Genomic DNA, 13,993 nt, shown 5'->3' on the forward strand with positions numbered 1-13,993 from the left:
GTCGGAAAAACTCAAATCAGCTAACATAGTGAATGAATTAATTTACGTGGACCCCGACTAAAAGGCCTACTGAAATTAGTTTTTCTTATTTAAACCGGGATAGCAGGTTAATTCTATGTGTCATACTTGATAATTTCGCGATATTGCCATATTTTTGCTGAAAGGGATTAGTAGAGAACATCGACGATAAAGTTTGCAACTTTTGCTCGCTAATAAAAAAGCCTTGCCTGTACCGGAAGTAGCAGACGATGTGCGTGTGACGTCACGGGTTGTGGGGCTCCTCACATCTGAACATTGTTTATAATCATAGACTCCAGCAGCAAGAGCTATTCGGACCGAGAAAGCGACAATTTCCCCATAAATTCGAGCGAGGATGAAAGATTTGTGGATGAGGAAAGTTAGAGTGAGGCACGCGAACGTCTTTGAAAATGAGTTGAGTCATTCAAACGTTGTTTTTATATCAATCTATCATCCTGGTTTTCAAACATTCTTAGTGCAAAAACATTAATTTACTAATTACATATACAAGTGGATATCACCTTTGGAACAGAGGTTCCACCTATGGCAGCACGGTGGACTAGAGGTCAGTGCATGTGCCTCACAATACCAAGGTCCTGGGTTCGGGATCTTAGAGTAGAGTTTGGACTCTTATTAGGAGTATTTTGTCGGAAAAACTCAAATCAGCTAACATAGTGAATGAATTGATTTACGTGGACCCCAACTTAAAGGCCTACTGAAATGAGATTTTCTTATTCAAACGGGGATAACAGGTCCATTCTATTTGTCATACTTGATCATTTCGCGATATTGCCATATTTTTGCTGAAAGGATTTAGTAGAGAACATCGACGATAAAGTTTGCAACTTTTGGTCGCTAATAAAAAAGCCTTGCCTGTACAGGAAGTAGCAGACGATGTGCGCGTGACGTCACGGGTTGTGGGGCTCCTCACATCTGAACATTGTTTACAATCATAGCCTCCAGCAGCGAGTGCTATTCGGACCGAGAAAGCGACAATTTCCCCATAAATTCGAGCGAGGATGAAAGATTTGTGGATGAGGAAAGTTAGAGTGTGGCACGCGAACATCTTCGAAAATGAGCTGAGTCATTCAAACGTTGTTTTTATATCAATCTATCATCCTGGTTTTTAAACATTCTTGGTGCAAAATCATTAATTTACTAATTACATATACAAGTGGATATTACCTTTGGAACAGAGGTTCCACCTATGGCAGCACGGTGGACTAGAGGTCAGTGCATGTGCCTCACAATACCAAGGTCCTGGTTTCGGGATCTTAGAGTGGAGTTTGGACTCTTATTAGGAGTATTTTGTCGGAAAAACTCAAATCAGCTAACATAGTAAATTAATTGATTTACGTGGACCCCAACTTAAAGGCCTACTGAAATGAGATTTTCTTATTCAAACGGGGATAACAGGTCCATTCTATTTGTCATACTTGATCATTTCGCGATATTGCCATATTTTTGCTGAAAGGATTTAGTAGAGAACATCGACGATAAAGTTTGCAACTTTTGGTCGCTAATAAAAAAGCCTTGCCTGTACAGGAAGTAGCAGACGATGTGCGCGTGACGTCACGGGTTGTGGAGCTCCTCATATCTGAACATTCTTTACAATCATAGCCTCCAGCAGCGAGTGCTATTCGGACCGAGAAAGTGACAATTTCCCCATAAATTTGAGCGAGGATGAAAGATTTGTGGATGAGGAAAGTTAGAGTGAGGCACGGGAACATCTTCGAAAATGAGCTGAGTTATTCAAACGTTGTTTTTAAATCAATCTATCATCCTGGTTTTCAAATATTCTTAGTGCAAAAACATTAATTTACTAATTACATATACAAGTGGATATCACCTTTGGAACAGAGGTTCCACCTATGGCAGCACAGTGGACTAGAGGTCAGTGCTTGTGCCTCACAATACCAAGGTCCTAGGTTCAGGATCTTAGAGTGGACTCTTATTAGGAGTATTTTGTCGGAAAAACTCAAATCAGCTAACATAGTGAATGAATTGATTTACGTGGACCCCAACTTAAAGGCCTACTGAAATGAAATTTTCTTATTTAAACGGGGATAGCAGGTCCACTCTATGTGTCGTACTTGATCATTTCGTGATATTGCCATATTTTTGCTGAAAGGATGTAGTAGAGAACATTGACACACAAAAAAAAAAGGCGACGGCTCCAGGCGCCGGCAGTGTGAGCGTTTCAGATGTAATTAGACACATTTACTAGGATAATTCTGGAAGATCCCTTATCTGCTTATTGATTTAATAGTGTTTTAGTGAGATTGTAAAGTCATACCTTAAAGTCGGATGGCTGCGGTGAACGCCATTGTCTCTGAGAGAAGCCGAGGAGCCAAGATCACAGCTGCCTTTTTGAGCTGCAGGAGGTCGCATAATCCACTGAAGTCTCCGGTAAGAGCCGACCTAATATCACAATTTTCCCATCCAAAAACTTCCTGGTTGACGTAGAGAAACATGTTCGCTTGACCGCTCTGTGGAAGCTGGAAGAGTTGGGATCAGATGAAAAATGTGGGAGTTGTGGAACTTTGAAGAAGGACCCATTGATTTAAATGGGGATTATCCCAAAAAATGTTGGAATTTCTGGAAAAGCGGGAATTTTTGGGAAGATGGTCTTAAATGAGTTGAAATGATTGGTGTTGAAATTTTTCAAATCGGTCATAACATGTTGAATTGAGACATGGTATTACGGAATTCCTGGAATTTCGGGAAAAAAAGGGAATTTTTCCAGTTCAAAAAACAATTTGTTTTTGTTGTCCTGATTAAGAGGAATGTTTTGACGTGGGTTGAAAAATGTGGTTGCCAGAGAAAAAAAGGGTTGGAAATAGGGCTTTTAAAAACCGGGAATGCTGGAAAATTCTGGAATTTTTTTAAACCTGGAAAAAGACTAGTTTGAATTTCCAAGATGGAGGAATGGTTTGAATCGGTTGAAAAATGTTGAAATGGTGAAAGTTTGAAAAATGGGCAATTCATTTTAAATGGGAAAAAAGTCACGGAAAACCTGGAATTCTGGGAATTTTTGGAACTTGCCAAGGAAAAGCCAGTGATTCCCAAATAGGCTGAACAGTTTGAATTTGGAAGAGTTTGAATCAGATGAAAAATGTGGGACTTGTGGAACTCTGAAGATTGCCCCATTGATTTAAATGGGAATTTCCCCCCTAAAATGTGGAAATTTCTGGAAAAGCGGGCATTTTTGGAAGATTGTAAACAAAACTTGAATGGTCTTGAATGAGTTGAAATGGTTGGTGTTGAAATTTTTCAAATCGGTCGTAACATGTTGAATTGAGAAATGGTATTACGGAATTCCTGGATTTTCGGGAAAATCAGGAATTTTTCCAGTTCAAAAAACAACTAGATTTTTGGGTCCTGTTTAAGAGGAATGTTTTGACGTCAAAGTGGGTTGAAAAATGTGGTTGCCAGAAAAAAAGAGTGGAAAAAGGGCCTAGGAAAAGCATGAATTCTGGAAAATCCTGCCATTTTTTTTTTAACTTGGAAAAGGAGTTTTTTTAATGTGTTGAAGGTAGAATGGTTTGAATCGGTTGAAAAATGTGGAAATGGTGAAAGTTTGAAAAATGATAAATTCATTTTAAATTGGAAAAATGTCCCGGAAAATCTGGAATTCTGGAACTTGCCAAGGAAAAGCCAGTGATTCCCGAATAGGCTGAACAGTTTGAAGTTGAAACAGTTTGAATCAGATGAAAAATGTGGGACATGTGAAACTCTGAAGATTGCCCCATTGATTTAAATGGTAATTTCCCCCCCAAAATGTGGAAATTTCTGGAAAAGCGGGAATATTTTGGAAGATTGTAAACAAAACTTGAATGGTTTTGAATGAGTTGAAATGGTTGGTGTTGAAATTTTTCAAATCGGTCGTAACATGTTGAATTGAGAAATGGTATTACGGAATTCCTGGAATTTCGGGAAAATCAGAAATTTTTCCAGTTCAAAAAACTTGATTTTTTGGTCCTGTTTAAGAGGAATGTTTTGACGTTAAAGTGGGTTGAAAAATGTGGTTACCAGAAAAAAAGAGTGGAAAAAGGGCCTTGGAAAACCATGAATTCTGGAAAATCCTGGAATTTTTTTTTTAACTTTGAAAAAGAGTATTTTGAATGTGTTGAAGGTGGAATGGTTTGAATCGATTGAAAAATGTGGAAATGGTGAAAGTTTGAAAAATGATCAATTCATTTTAAATGGGAAAAATGTCCCGGAAAACCTGGAATTCTGGAACTTGCCAAGGAAAAGCCCGCGACTCTCGAATAGGCTGAACAGTTTGAAGTTGAAACAGTTTGAATCAGATGAAAAATGTGGGACTTGTGGAACTCTGAAGATTTCCCCATTGATTTAAATGGTAATTTCCCCCCCCCAAAATGTGAACATTTCTAGAAAAGCGGGAATTTTTGGAAGATTGTAAACACAACTTGAATGGTCTTGAATGAGTTGAAATGGTTGGTGTTGAAATTTTTCAAATCGGTCGTAACATGTTGAATTGAGAAATGGTATTACGGAATTCCTGGAATTTCGGGAAAACCGGAAAATTTTTCCAGTTCAGTTAAAAAAAACAACTTTTTTTTGTTGTCCTGATTAAGAGGAATGTTTTGACGGTGGAACGGTTGTAGTGGGTTGAAAAATGTGGTCACCAGAAAAAAGGGGCGGAAATAGGGCTTTGGAAAACCAGGAATCCTGGAAAATCCTGGAATTTTTTTGAACTTGAGAGAAGAGTAGTTTGAATTTCCAAGATGGTGGACTGTGTTGAAGGTGGAATGGTTTGAATCGTTTGAAAAATATGGAAATGGGGAAAGTTTGAAAAAATGGCCAATTCATTTTAAATGGGGAAAATGTCCTGGAAAACCTGGTATTCTGGGAAATCTGGGAATTTTTGGAACTTGTCAAGGGAAAGCCCGCGATTCCTGAATAGGCTGAACAGTTTGAATAAGATGAAAAATGTGGGAGTTGTGGAACTCTGAAAATTGCCCCATTAATTTAAATGGGATTTCCCCCCCAAAATGTGGGAATTTCCGGAAAAGCGGGAATTTTTGGAAGATGATAAAACAACTTGAATGGTCTTGAATGAGTTGAAATGGATGGTGTTGAAATTTTTCAAATCGGTCGTAACATGTTGAATTGAGAAATGGTATTACGGAATTCCTGGAATTTCGGGAAAACCGGAAAATTTTTCCAGTTCAGTTAAAAAAAACAACTTTTTTTTTGTTGTCCTGATTAAGAGGAATGTTTTGACGGTGGAACGGTTGTAGTGGGTTGAAAAATGTGGTCACCAGAAAAAAGGGGCGGAAATAGGGCTTTGGAAAACCAGGAATCCTGGAAAATCCTGGAATTTTTTTGAACTTGGAAGAAGAATAGTTTGAATTTCCAAGATGGTGGACTGTGTTGAAGGTGAAGTGGTTTGAATCGGTTGAAAAATGTGGAAATTGGTAAAGTTCGAAAAAATGGCCAATTCGTTTTGAATGGGAAAACTGTCCTGGAAAACCTGGTATTCTGGGAAATATGGGAATTTTTGGAATTTGTCAAGGGAAAGCCCGCGATTCCTGAATAGGCTGAACAGTTTGAATAAGATCAACATTGTGGTAGTTCTGGAACTCTGAAAATTGCCCCATTGATTTAAATGGGATTTCCCCCCCCCCAAAATGTGGGAATTTCTGGAAAAGCGGGAAATTTTTGGAAGATGATAAAACAACTTAAATGGTCTTGAATGAGTTGAAATGGTTGGTGTTGAAATTTTTCAAATCGGTCAAAAAATGTCAAAGGGTAACATGTTGAATTGTATTACGGAATTCCTGGAATTTCGGGGAAATCATTTTTCCAGTTCAAAAGACAACTTGTTTTTTTGTCCTGATTAAGAGGAATGTTTTGACGTGGGTTGAAAAATGTGATCGCCAGTAAAAAGGGGTGGAAATAGGGCTTTTGGAAACCAGGAATGCTGGAAAATCCTGGAATTTTTTTGAACTTGGAAAAATATTACTTTAAATTTCCAAGATGGTGGACAGTGTTGAAGGTGGAATGGTTTGAATCGGTTGAAAAATGTGGAAATGGGGAAAGTTTGAAAAATGGCCAATACATTTTAAATTGGAAAAATGTCCCGGAAAACCTGGAAATCCGGGAAATTTGGGAATTTTTCTAGTTCAAAAAACAACTTGTATTTTATTTTTTTTGTCCTGAATAATAGGAATGTTTTGACGGTGGAACGGTTGAAGTGGGTTGAAAAATGTGGTCGCCAGAAAAAAGGGCTTTGGAAAACCAAGAATTCTGGAAAATCCTGGATTTTTTTTAAACTTGGAAAAATAGTAGTTAAATTTCCAAGATGGTGGACTGTGTTGAAGGTGGAATGGTTTGTATCGGTTGAAAAATGTGGAAATGGGGAAAGTTGGCGGGTGGTCTGCGGACCTGCAACGAAGCGGGGTGTGCCAGGACCGGCTTCGAGATGAGCGACACGTGCGTAGATGACCCAGCGGGGAGAGTTTGTCTGATCACCTGTCGCTCTATTAAAGGCAGCAGTCGGGAAGGAGAGAGGTAGGACAGACAAATTACTGAAAAATAACATTTATTACAAAATAAATCATTGTTAAGAAAGATAAACAAGGCCGTCATGTCTGTTATTGGTGGTCCATGGAACCTGGAGGAGCGAGACCTCCGCACCTTGTTTTTGATTGATTGATTGATTGAAAGTTTTATTAGTGGATTGCACAGTACAGTACATATTCCGTACAAATGAGCACTAAATGGTAATACCCGAATAAGTTTGATCCAAGTTTATCAATTCATGGTCAAGTTACATTGTTTAATGCAAGGGTGTCAAACTCTGGCCCCCGTGTAATTTCATTTAGACCTTGAGGCAATATCCAAATTAACATTAGAGCTGGCCTGCCGGTGTTATAGCGCTGTGGTGCCGCTCTAACACCGCATTCACCGCTAATACTCATACTTGCCAATCCTCCCGGTTTTCCCGGTAAACTCCCGAATTTCAGTGCCCCTTCTGAAAATCTCCCAGGGCAACCATTCTCCCGATTTCCACCCGGACAACAATATTGAGGGCGTGCTTCAAAGGTACTGCCTTTAGCGCCCCCTACAACCTGTCGTCACGTCCGCTTTTCCTCCTTGCAAACAGCCTGCCACCCCAAGTCACGTAACATACGCGGCTTCTACGCACACAAATGAATGCAAAGCATACTTGGTCAACGGCCATACAGGTCACACTGAGGGTGGGCATATTAACAACTTTAACACTGTTACAAATATGCGCCACACTGTGAACCCACACCAAAGAAGAATGACAGACACATTTCGGGAGAACATCCGCACCGTAACACAACATAAACACAACAGCACTTGCAGCACTAACTCTTCCGGGACATTACAAAATATACACCCCCGCTACCAACAACCCCCCAACCCCGCCCACCTGAGCCCCAACATTAATGAACTAGCTTCCCAGAAAAGATAGCAGGTATCTGGCTTGGGCACATCAGATTAGATCCGTGTGTCGCAAACTGAGCAGTAAAAAGGCCTGAATGGTTGATTTATTCATTATTTTATTTTGAAATGTATTAGCCTGTGGGAAAAGTTAATGTTGATATTTACCTCAGAAAGCGGCAAATAGAAAAGAGGCATTACATTTTTTATTTGAATTTTATTCAATAAACCGTTAATGTTTTTTCATTTGTTTTTTGAAAGTTGATTTTGCACTATTAAATTATGTAAGTGTTGCTTGTTCCATATTCAGTGTTAAAGCAAATCAGTGTAGCAAATTAAGGTTTTATTCATGCACTTTCTCTTGCTACTTCAAGGCTTGAATGTTTGATTCATTCATTATTATTTTATTTTCAAATTTATTATTAGCCTGTGGAAAAACTTTATTTTGATATTTACCTCAGAAGGCTGCAGATAGAAAAGAGGCATTACATTTTTATTAAAATTGTATTAGATATGCCATTGGGAACGCCTCGGGATCCCCCGGGAAGAGCTAGACGAAGTGGCTGGGGAGAGGGAAGTCTGGGCTTCCCTGCTTAGGCTGCTGCCCCCGCGACCCGACCTCGGATAAGCGGAAGATGATGGATGGATGGATGGATGGATGGATGGATGTCACTATGAAGTTATATAAGCCTTGCTTGTTCAATATTCAATGCAAAACTTGTTTGGGTCCCTATTAAAAGGTTCATTTGTTCAACCTTGGCCCGCGGCTTTGTTCAGTTTTAAATTTCGGCCCACTCTTTATTTGAGTTTGACACCCCTGGTTTATTGCATCGCAACAAAATTATGCATAATAACGTTTTAATTCTACGACTGTATATATGGGTCTCTGTTGATATCGGAATCGGTAATTAAGAGATGGACAATATTAGAATATCAGCAAAAAAGCCATTATTTGACATCTCTAATTGTTATGATAGTAATCCTCCGCTTTTTTAAGGATCTACTGCATAACTAGTCCAAGATACTTGATTTGACCGGAGTGCCCTGGGATGTATTTATAGTCAAAGATCCTCAAGTTGACAGGAATACTCTGCCGTTGTCGGGATCTACTGCATAACTAGTCCAAGATCCTTGATTTGACCGCAGTGCTCTAGGATCTATTTATAGTCAAAGATCCTCAATTTGACAGGAATACTCTGCCGTTGTCGGGATCTACTGCATAACTAGTCCAAGATCCTTGATTTGACCGGAGTGCCCTAGGATCTATTTATAGTCAAAGATCCTCAATTTGACAGGAGTACTCTGCCGTTGTCGGGATCTAATGCAAAACGAGTCAAAGATACTTGATTTGACCGGAGTGCCCTGGGATGTATTTATAGTCAAAGATCCTCAATTTGACAGGAATACTCTGCCGTTGTCAGGATCTACTGCATAAGTAGTCCAAGATCCTTGATTTGACCGGAGTACCCTAGGATCTATTTATAGTCAAAGATCCTCAATTTGACAGGAATACTCTGCCGTTGTCGGGATCTACTGCATAACTAGTCCAAAATCCTTGATTTGACCGGAGTGCCCTGGGATGTATTTATAGTCAAAGATCCTCAAATTGACAGGAATACTCTGCCGTTGTCGGGATCTACTGCAAAACGAGTCAAAGATACTTGATTTGACCGGAGTGCCCTGGGATGTATTTATAATCAAAGATCCTCAAGTTGACAGGAATACTCTGCCGTTGTCGGGATCTACTGCAAAACGAGTCAAAGATACTTGATTTGACCGGAGTGCCCTGGGATGTATTTATAGTCAAAGATCCTCAATTTGACAGGAATACCCTGCCGTTGTCGGGATCTACTGCAAAACGAGTCAAAGATACTTGATTTGACCGGAGTGCCCTGGGATGTATTTATAGTCAAAGATCCTCAATTTGACAGGAATACTCTGCCGTTGTCGGGATCTACTGCAAAACGAGTCAAAGATCCTTGATTTGACCGGAGTGCCCTGGGATGTATTTATAGTCAAAGATCCTCAATTTGACAGGAATACCCTGCCGTTGTCGGGATCTACTGCATAACTAGTCCAAGATCCTTGATTTGACCGGAGTGCCCTAGGATCTATTTATAATCAAAGATCCTCAGTTTGACAGGAATACTCTGCCGTTGTAGGGATCTAATGCATAACTAGTCCAAGATCCTTGATTTGACCGGAGTGCCATGGGATCTATTTATAGTCAAAGATCCTCAAGTTGACAGGAATACCCTGCCGTTGTCGGGATCTACTGCATAACTAGTCCAAGATCCTTGATTTGACCGGAGTGCCCTAGGATCTATTTATAGTCAAAGATCCTCAATTTGACTGGAATACTCTGCCGTTGTCGGGATCTACTGCATAACTAGTCCAAGATCCTTGATTTGACCGAAGTGCCCTAGGATCTATTTATAGTCAAATATCCTCAATTTGACAGGAATACTCTGCTGTTGTCGGGATCTAATGCAAAACGAGTCAAAGATACTTGATTTGACCGGAGTGCCCTGGGATGTATCTATAGTCAAAGATCCTCAAGTTGACAGGAATACTCTGCCGTTGTCGGGATCTACTGCATAACTAGTCCAAGATCCTTGATTTGACCGGAGTGCCCTGGGATGTATTTATAGTCAAAGATCCTCAAATTGACAGGAATACTCTGCCGTTGTCGGGATCTACTGCATAACTAGTCCAAGATCCTTGATTTGACCGGAGTGCCCTAGGATCTATTTATAGTCAAAGATCCTCAATTTGACAGGAATACTCTGCCGTTGTCGGGATCTAATGCAAAACGAGTCAAAGATACTTGATTTGACCGGAGTGCCCTGGGATGTATTTATAGTCAAAGATCCTCAATTTGACAGGAATACCCTGCCGTTGTCGGGATCTACTGCATACCTAGTCCAAGATCCTTGATTTGACCGGAGTGCCCTAGGATCTATTTATAGTCAAAGATCCTCAATTTGACAGGAATACTCTGCCGTTGTCGGGATCTAATGCAAAACGGGTCAAAGATACTTGATTTGACCGGAGTGCCCTGGGATCTATTTATAGTCAAAGATCCTCAATGTGACAGGAATACTCTGCCGTTGTCGGGATCTACTGCATAACTAGTCCAAGATCCTTGATTTGACCGGAGTGCCCTAGGATCTATTTATAGTCAAAGATCCTCAATTTGACTGGAATACTCTGCCGTTGTCAGGATCTAATGCAAAACGAGTCAAAGATACTTGATTTGACCGGAGTGCCCTGGGATGTATTTATAGTCAAAGATCCTCAAATTGACAGGAATACTCTGCCGTTGTCGGGATCTAATGCAAAACGAGTCAAAGATACTTGATTTGACCGGAGTGCCCTGGGATGTATTTATAGTCAAAGATCCTCAATTTGACAGGAATACTCTGCCGTTGTCGGGATGTACTGCAAAAGGAGTCAAAGATCTTCTACTACTCAGTATATACCTGCTGTTTTTGAGCATGTCGTGCATGTGTTGTATTTTGATCAGATGTTGTCTCCCCTCAGGTGAAACAGATCATGGAGGAGGCGGTGACCCGGAAGTTCGTGCACGCCGACAGCAGCCACATCATCTCCTTCTGTGGTATAACCGCCGCGCTATTTTTGTTTCACGGAGAAAAGCGCAAGCTCAGCGACATCTCCCCATCGGCCTTTTCAATTATAGGCTGAATGTGTGATTGTCTTCCGCGCAAATTGGAATTGTGGGAGGGCAGACTGTAGTCCTTTCTAGAAAAGATTGCACGTCGGTTTAGGAAAAGCTGGCCTGATGTATTATAAGTAGGATTACACCTCCTGGAGGTGTTACTAACCGGCAGCGTGTTCGCATCCCTCATATCCTAGCAACAGTGTTTTGCACTCTTTGTGTGCCACCTGTGCCTTCCTGTCACCTGATTTTTAATTGTCAACCATTCTGCACAGTGAGTTAAAAAAAAAAAAAAAGAAACCTTATCGTGCCTTAACGAGTCTGTGTTTTCACCGTGTGTAGCCGTGGTGGAGGCCTGCGTGCTGCACGGACTCAAGCGGCGCATCGCGGGGCTGCTGTGCAGTAACAAGGTCGCGGCGCTCTTCATGAAGGTGGCAAAGAGCTGCTCGCCCGCTGAGCAACTCTGTCACAAGGTCCAAGAGCTGGAGCGCCTCATAGAAAACAGGTGACGATGCAATTTCAGGGTGTTTTTTTCCCCCCCCCAACTGCAGGGCCCAGGTCAGCCCATTTCTTCACATTGTCTTCCACGTTTAAAATAATAGAAGTAGAACCAGAGGTGGGTAGAGTAGCCAGAAATTGTACTCAAGTAAGAGTACTTTAGAGATGTATTACTCAAGTAAAAGTAAGGATTAGTCACCCAAATATTTACTTGAGGAAAAGTAAAAAGTATGTCGTGAAAAAACTACTCAAGTACTGAGTAACTGATGAGTAACCTGTTCGTTTAATGATGACGGCAACAAGTAATGCACAAAAACATAAAAATAGCAATGAACAAATTCAGAGCCAGGAATATCTCTTAAGCCAGTAGTCCCCAACCACCGGGCCGCAGAATAATTTTTTATTAATTTTTATTTAAAAAAAATAATAATAAAATAAAAAATATATTTTATTTTTTTTATTTTTTATTTATTAAATCAACATAAAAACACAATATACACTTACAATTAGTGCACCAAGCACAAAAACCTCCCTTTTTCATGACAAAAACGTCCCTTTTTCATGACAAAAAAAAAAAGGACACCCCCCCACCCGGGCCGCGGGACAAATTATTAAGCGTTGACCGGTCCGCGGATACAAAAAGGTTGGGGACCACTGTCTTAAGCAACTAAAACAATAATATATATTAGATATATTTGGTTTTACACTATTGAAAAAAAATTTGAAAATGAATTTTACCTTTGCAACCTCATTAGACTATTGGATAAGTTTTATATTCATAAATTTAAGTTTCTCAATACCCAACCTGTTCTACATTAAAACACTCTACCTCTAACAACCAAAAAGCTGTAAAAACGATGATGCTGTGTTCCAAATTTAAGTTATTTACTGAGATTGAGTGAGCCTATGGCTTTGCACCTTGTTTATTTTATATATATATATATATATATATTGTATATATATATATATATATATATATATATATATATATATTTTTTTTTGCATTCTATTTTAGTTACTTTGAATTTACAACCCCCTTGCGCTGTTTTGTACGATTTTTATACAGTTTTGTACTTACTTTGATTATTATTTTCAACTGTTTGAAAATTTTGAAATGTATAAATAAAGGTTTGTAAAAAAATCTTTTTTAAAGTGTGCAGTTAATCATGTGACCACCTGGCTCTGTTTGATTGGTGAAACGCAGGCATGTGATAGATCCTACTTTGAAGGTCTGTCTGAAAAAACCAAAACAAACAAAGCGTGCATTAACAGATCGATAAAAATCAGTAGCAAGTAGCGAGCTGAATGTAGATAAATGGAGCGGAGTAAAAGTAGCGTTTTTTCTCTTTAAATGTACTCGAGTAAAAGTAAAAGTATGTTGCATTAAAACTACTCTTAGAAGTACTATTTATCCCAAAAGTTACTCAAGTAGATGTAACGGAGTAAATGTAGCGCGTTACTACCCACCTCTGAGTAGAACTCATCTGTGCCAAAATCAAGTTGGTTCCTGTCAGCTTCAAACACCGATGACATCTATTAAAACAGACAAGAAGCAAAGAATCAAACAGAGACAGAATTCAATTTGGCTCAGTGAGGAGAAACGTGTACATCTGTACCTTCGTACAGTGTCGTTACGCTCTGCCAAAGGGACAGGGGTCGTAAACAGCCATCGCCTTTGAGCAAAAAACAGATCGAAAGAAAAGGTCGGTTCAAAAAAGAGGTCGTCTGGAACTTGGGCAGATCCTGCCTTCTCTCCGCTTTGTAGTTCTTAGGTTAAAACAATATCTTTCTGTTGATTACAAAACATGAACGAAACAGAAACACCTTCATGTTGCTTCCCCCCCTACACAGTGGACTTTTCCAAGCCTTCTTCTTGGTGGGTTCAAAGACAGCTTTTGTCTTCTTGTCGGGAACTCATTTCAACACAAAGTATTGTGATAATTTAGATACAATTATTCTGACGGTTCCCATCATAAATCATGAATTAACATGCATGCCATTCATATGTTGTACAAAACCCAAAACCAGTGAAGTTGGCACGTTGTGTAATTTGTAAATAAAAACGGAATACAATGATTTGCAAATCCTTTTCACTTTATATTTAGTTGAATAGACCACAAAGACAAGATATTTAATGTTCCAACTGAAAAACATGTTTTTTTTTTGCAAATAATCATTAACTTAGAATTTAATGGCAGCAACACATTGCAAACATATTTTTACCACTGTGTTACATGGCCTTTCCTTTTAACAACACTCAGTAAACGTTTCGGAGGACACCAATTTTTGAAACATTTCAGGTGGAATTCTTTCCCATACTTGCTTGATGTACAGCTTAAGTTGTTCAACAGTCCGGGG

The 13,993-nt window shown here is 39.6% G+C and overlaps 1 protein-coding gene and 1 long non-coding RNA gene across 3 annotated transcripts in view; one reads left to right on the top strand and one right to left on the bottom strand.

Moving 5' to 3' along the window:
* Nucleotides 1-13,993, top strand: part of LOC133535790 (small G protein signaling modulator 1-like) — a 35,325-nt gene that overhangs the window by 1,410 nt on the left and 19,922 nt on the right. For both annotated transcript variants that reach the window (XM_061875742.1, XM_061875743.1), the window contains exons 3-4: nt 11,002-11,077; nt 11,480-11,642. In XM_061875742.1, the coding sequence (XP_061731726.1) occupies nt 11,002-11,077; nt 11,480-11,642 (239 nt within the window). The remainder of the gene's footprint in view (nt 1-11,001; nt 11,078-11,479; nt 11,643-13,993) is intronic.
* Nucleotides 12,643-13,647, bottom strand: LOC133535793 (uncharacterized). The gene is made up of 3 exons (XR_009802323.1): nt 13,252-13,647; nt 13,103-13,168; nt 12,643-12,870 (listed from the first exon to the last, which is right to left on the bottom strand). It is a non-coding gene; the product is annotated as an uncharacterized LOC133535793 (long non-coding RNA).

Source organism: Nerophis ophidion, linkage group LG17 (assembly GCF_033978795.1).
Source record: "Nerophis ophidion isolate RoL-2023_Sa linkage group LG17, RoL_Noph_v1.0, whole genome shotgun sequence".
NCBI lineage: Eukaryota > Metazoa > Chordata > Actinopteri > Syngnathiformes > Syngnathidae > Nerophis > Nerophis ophidion.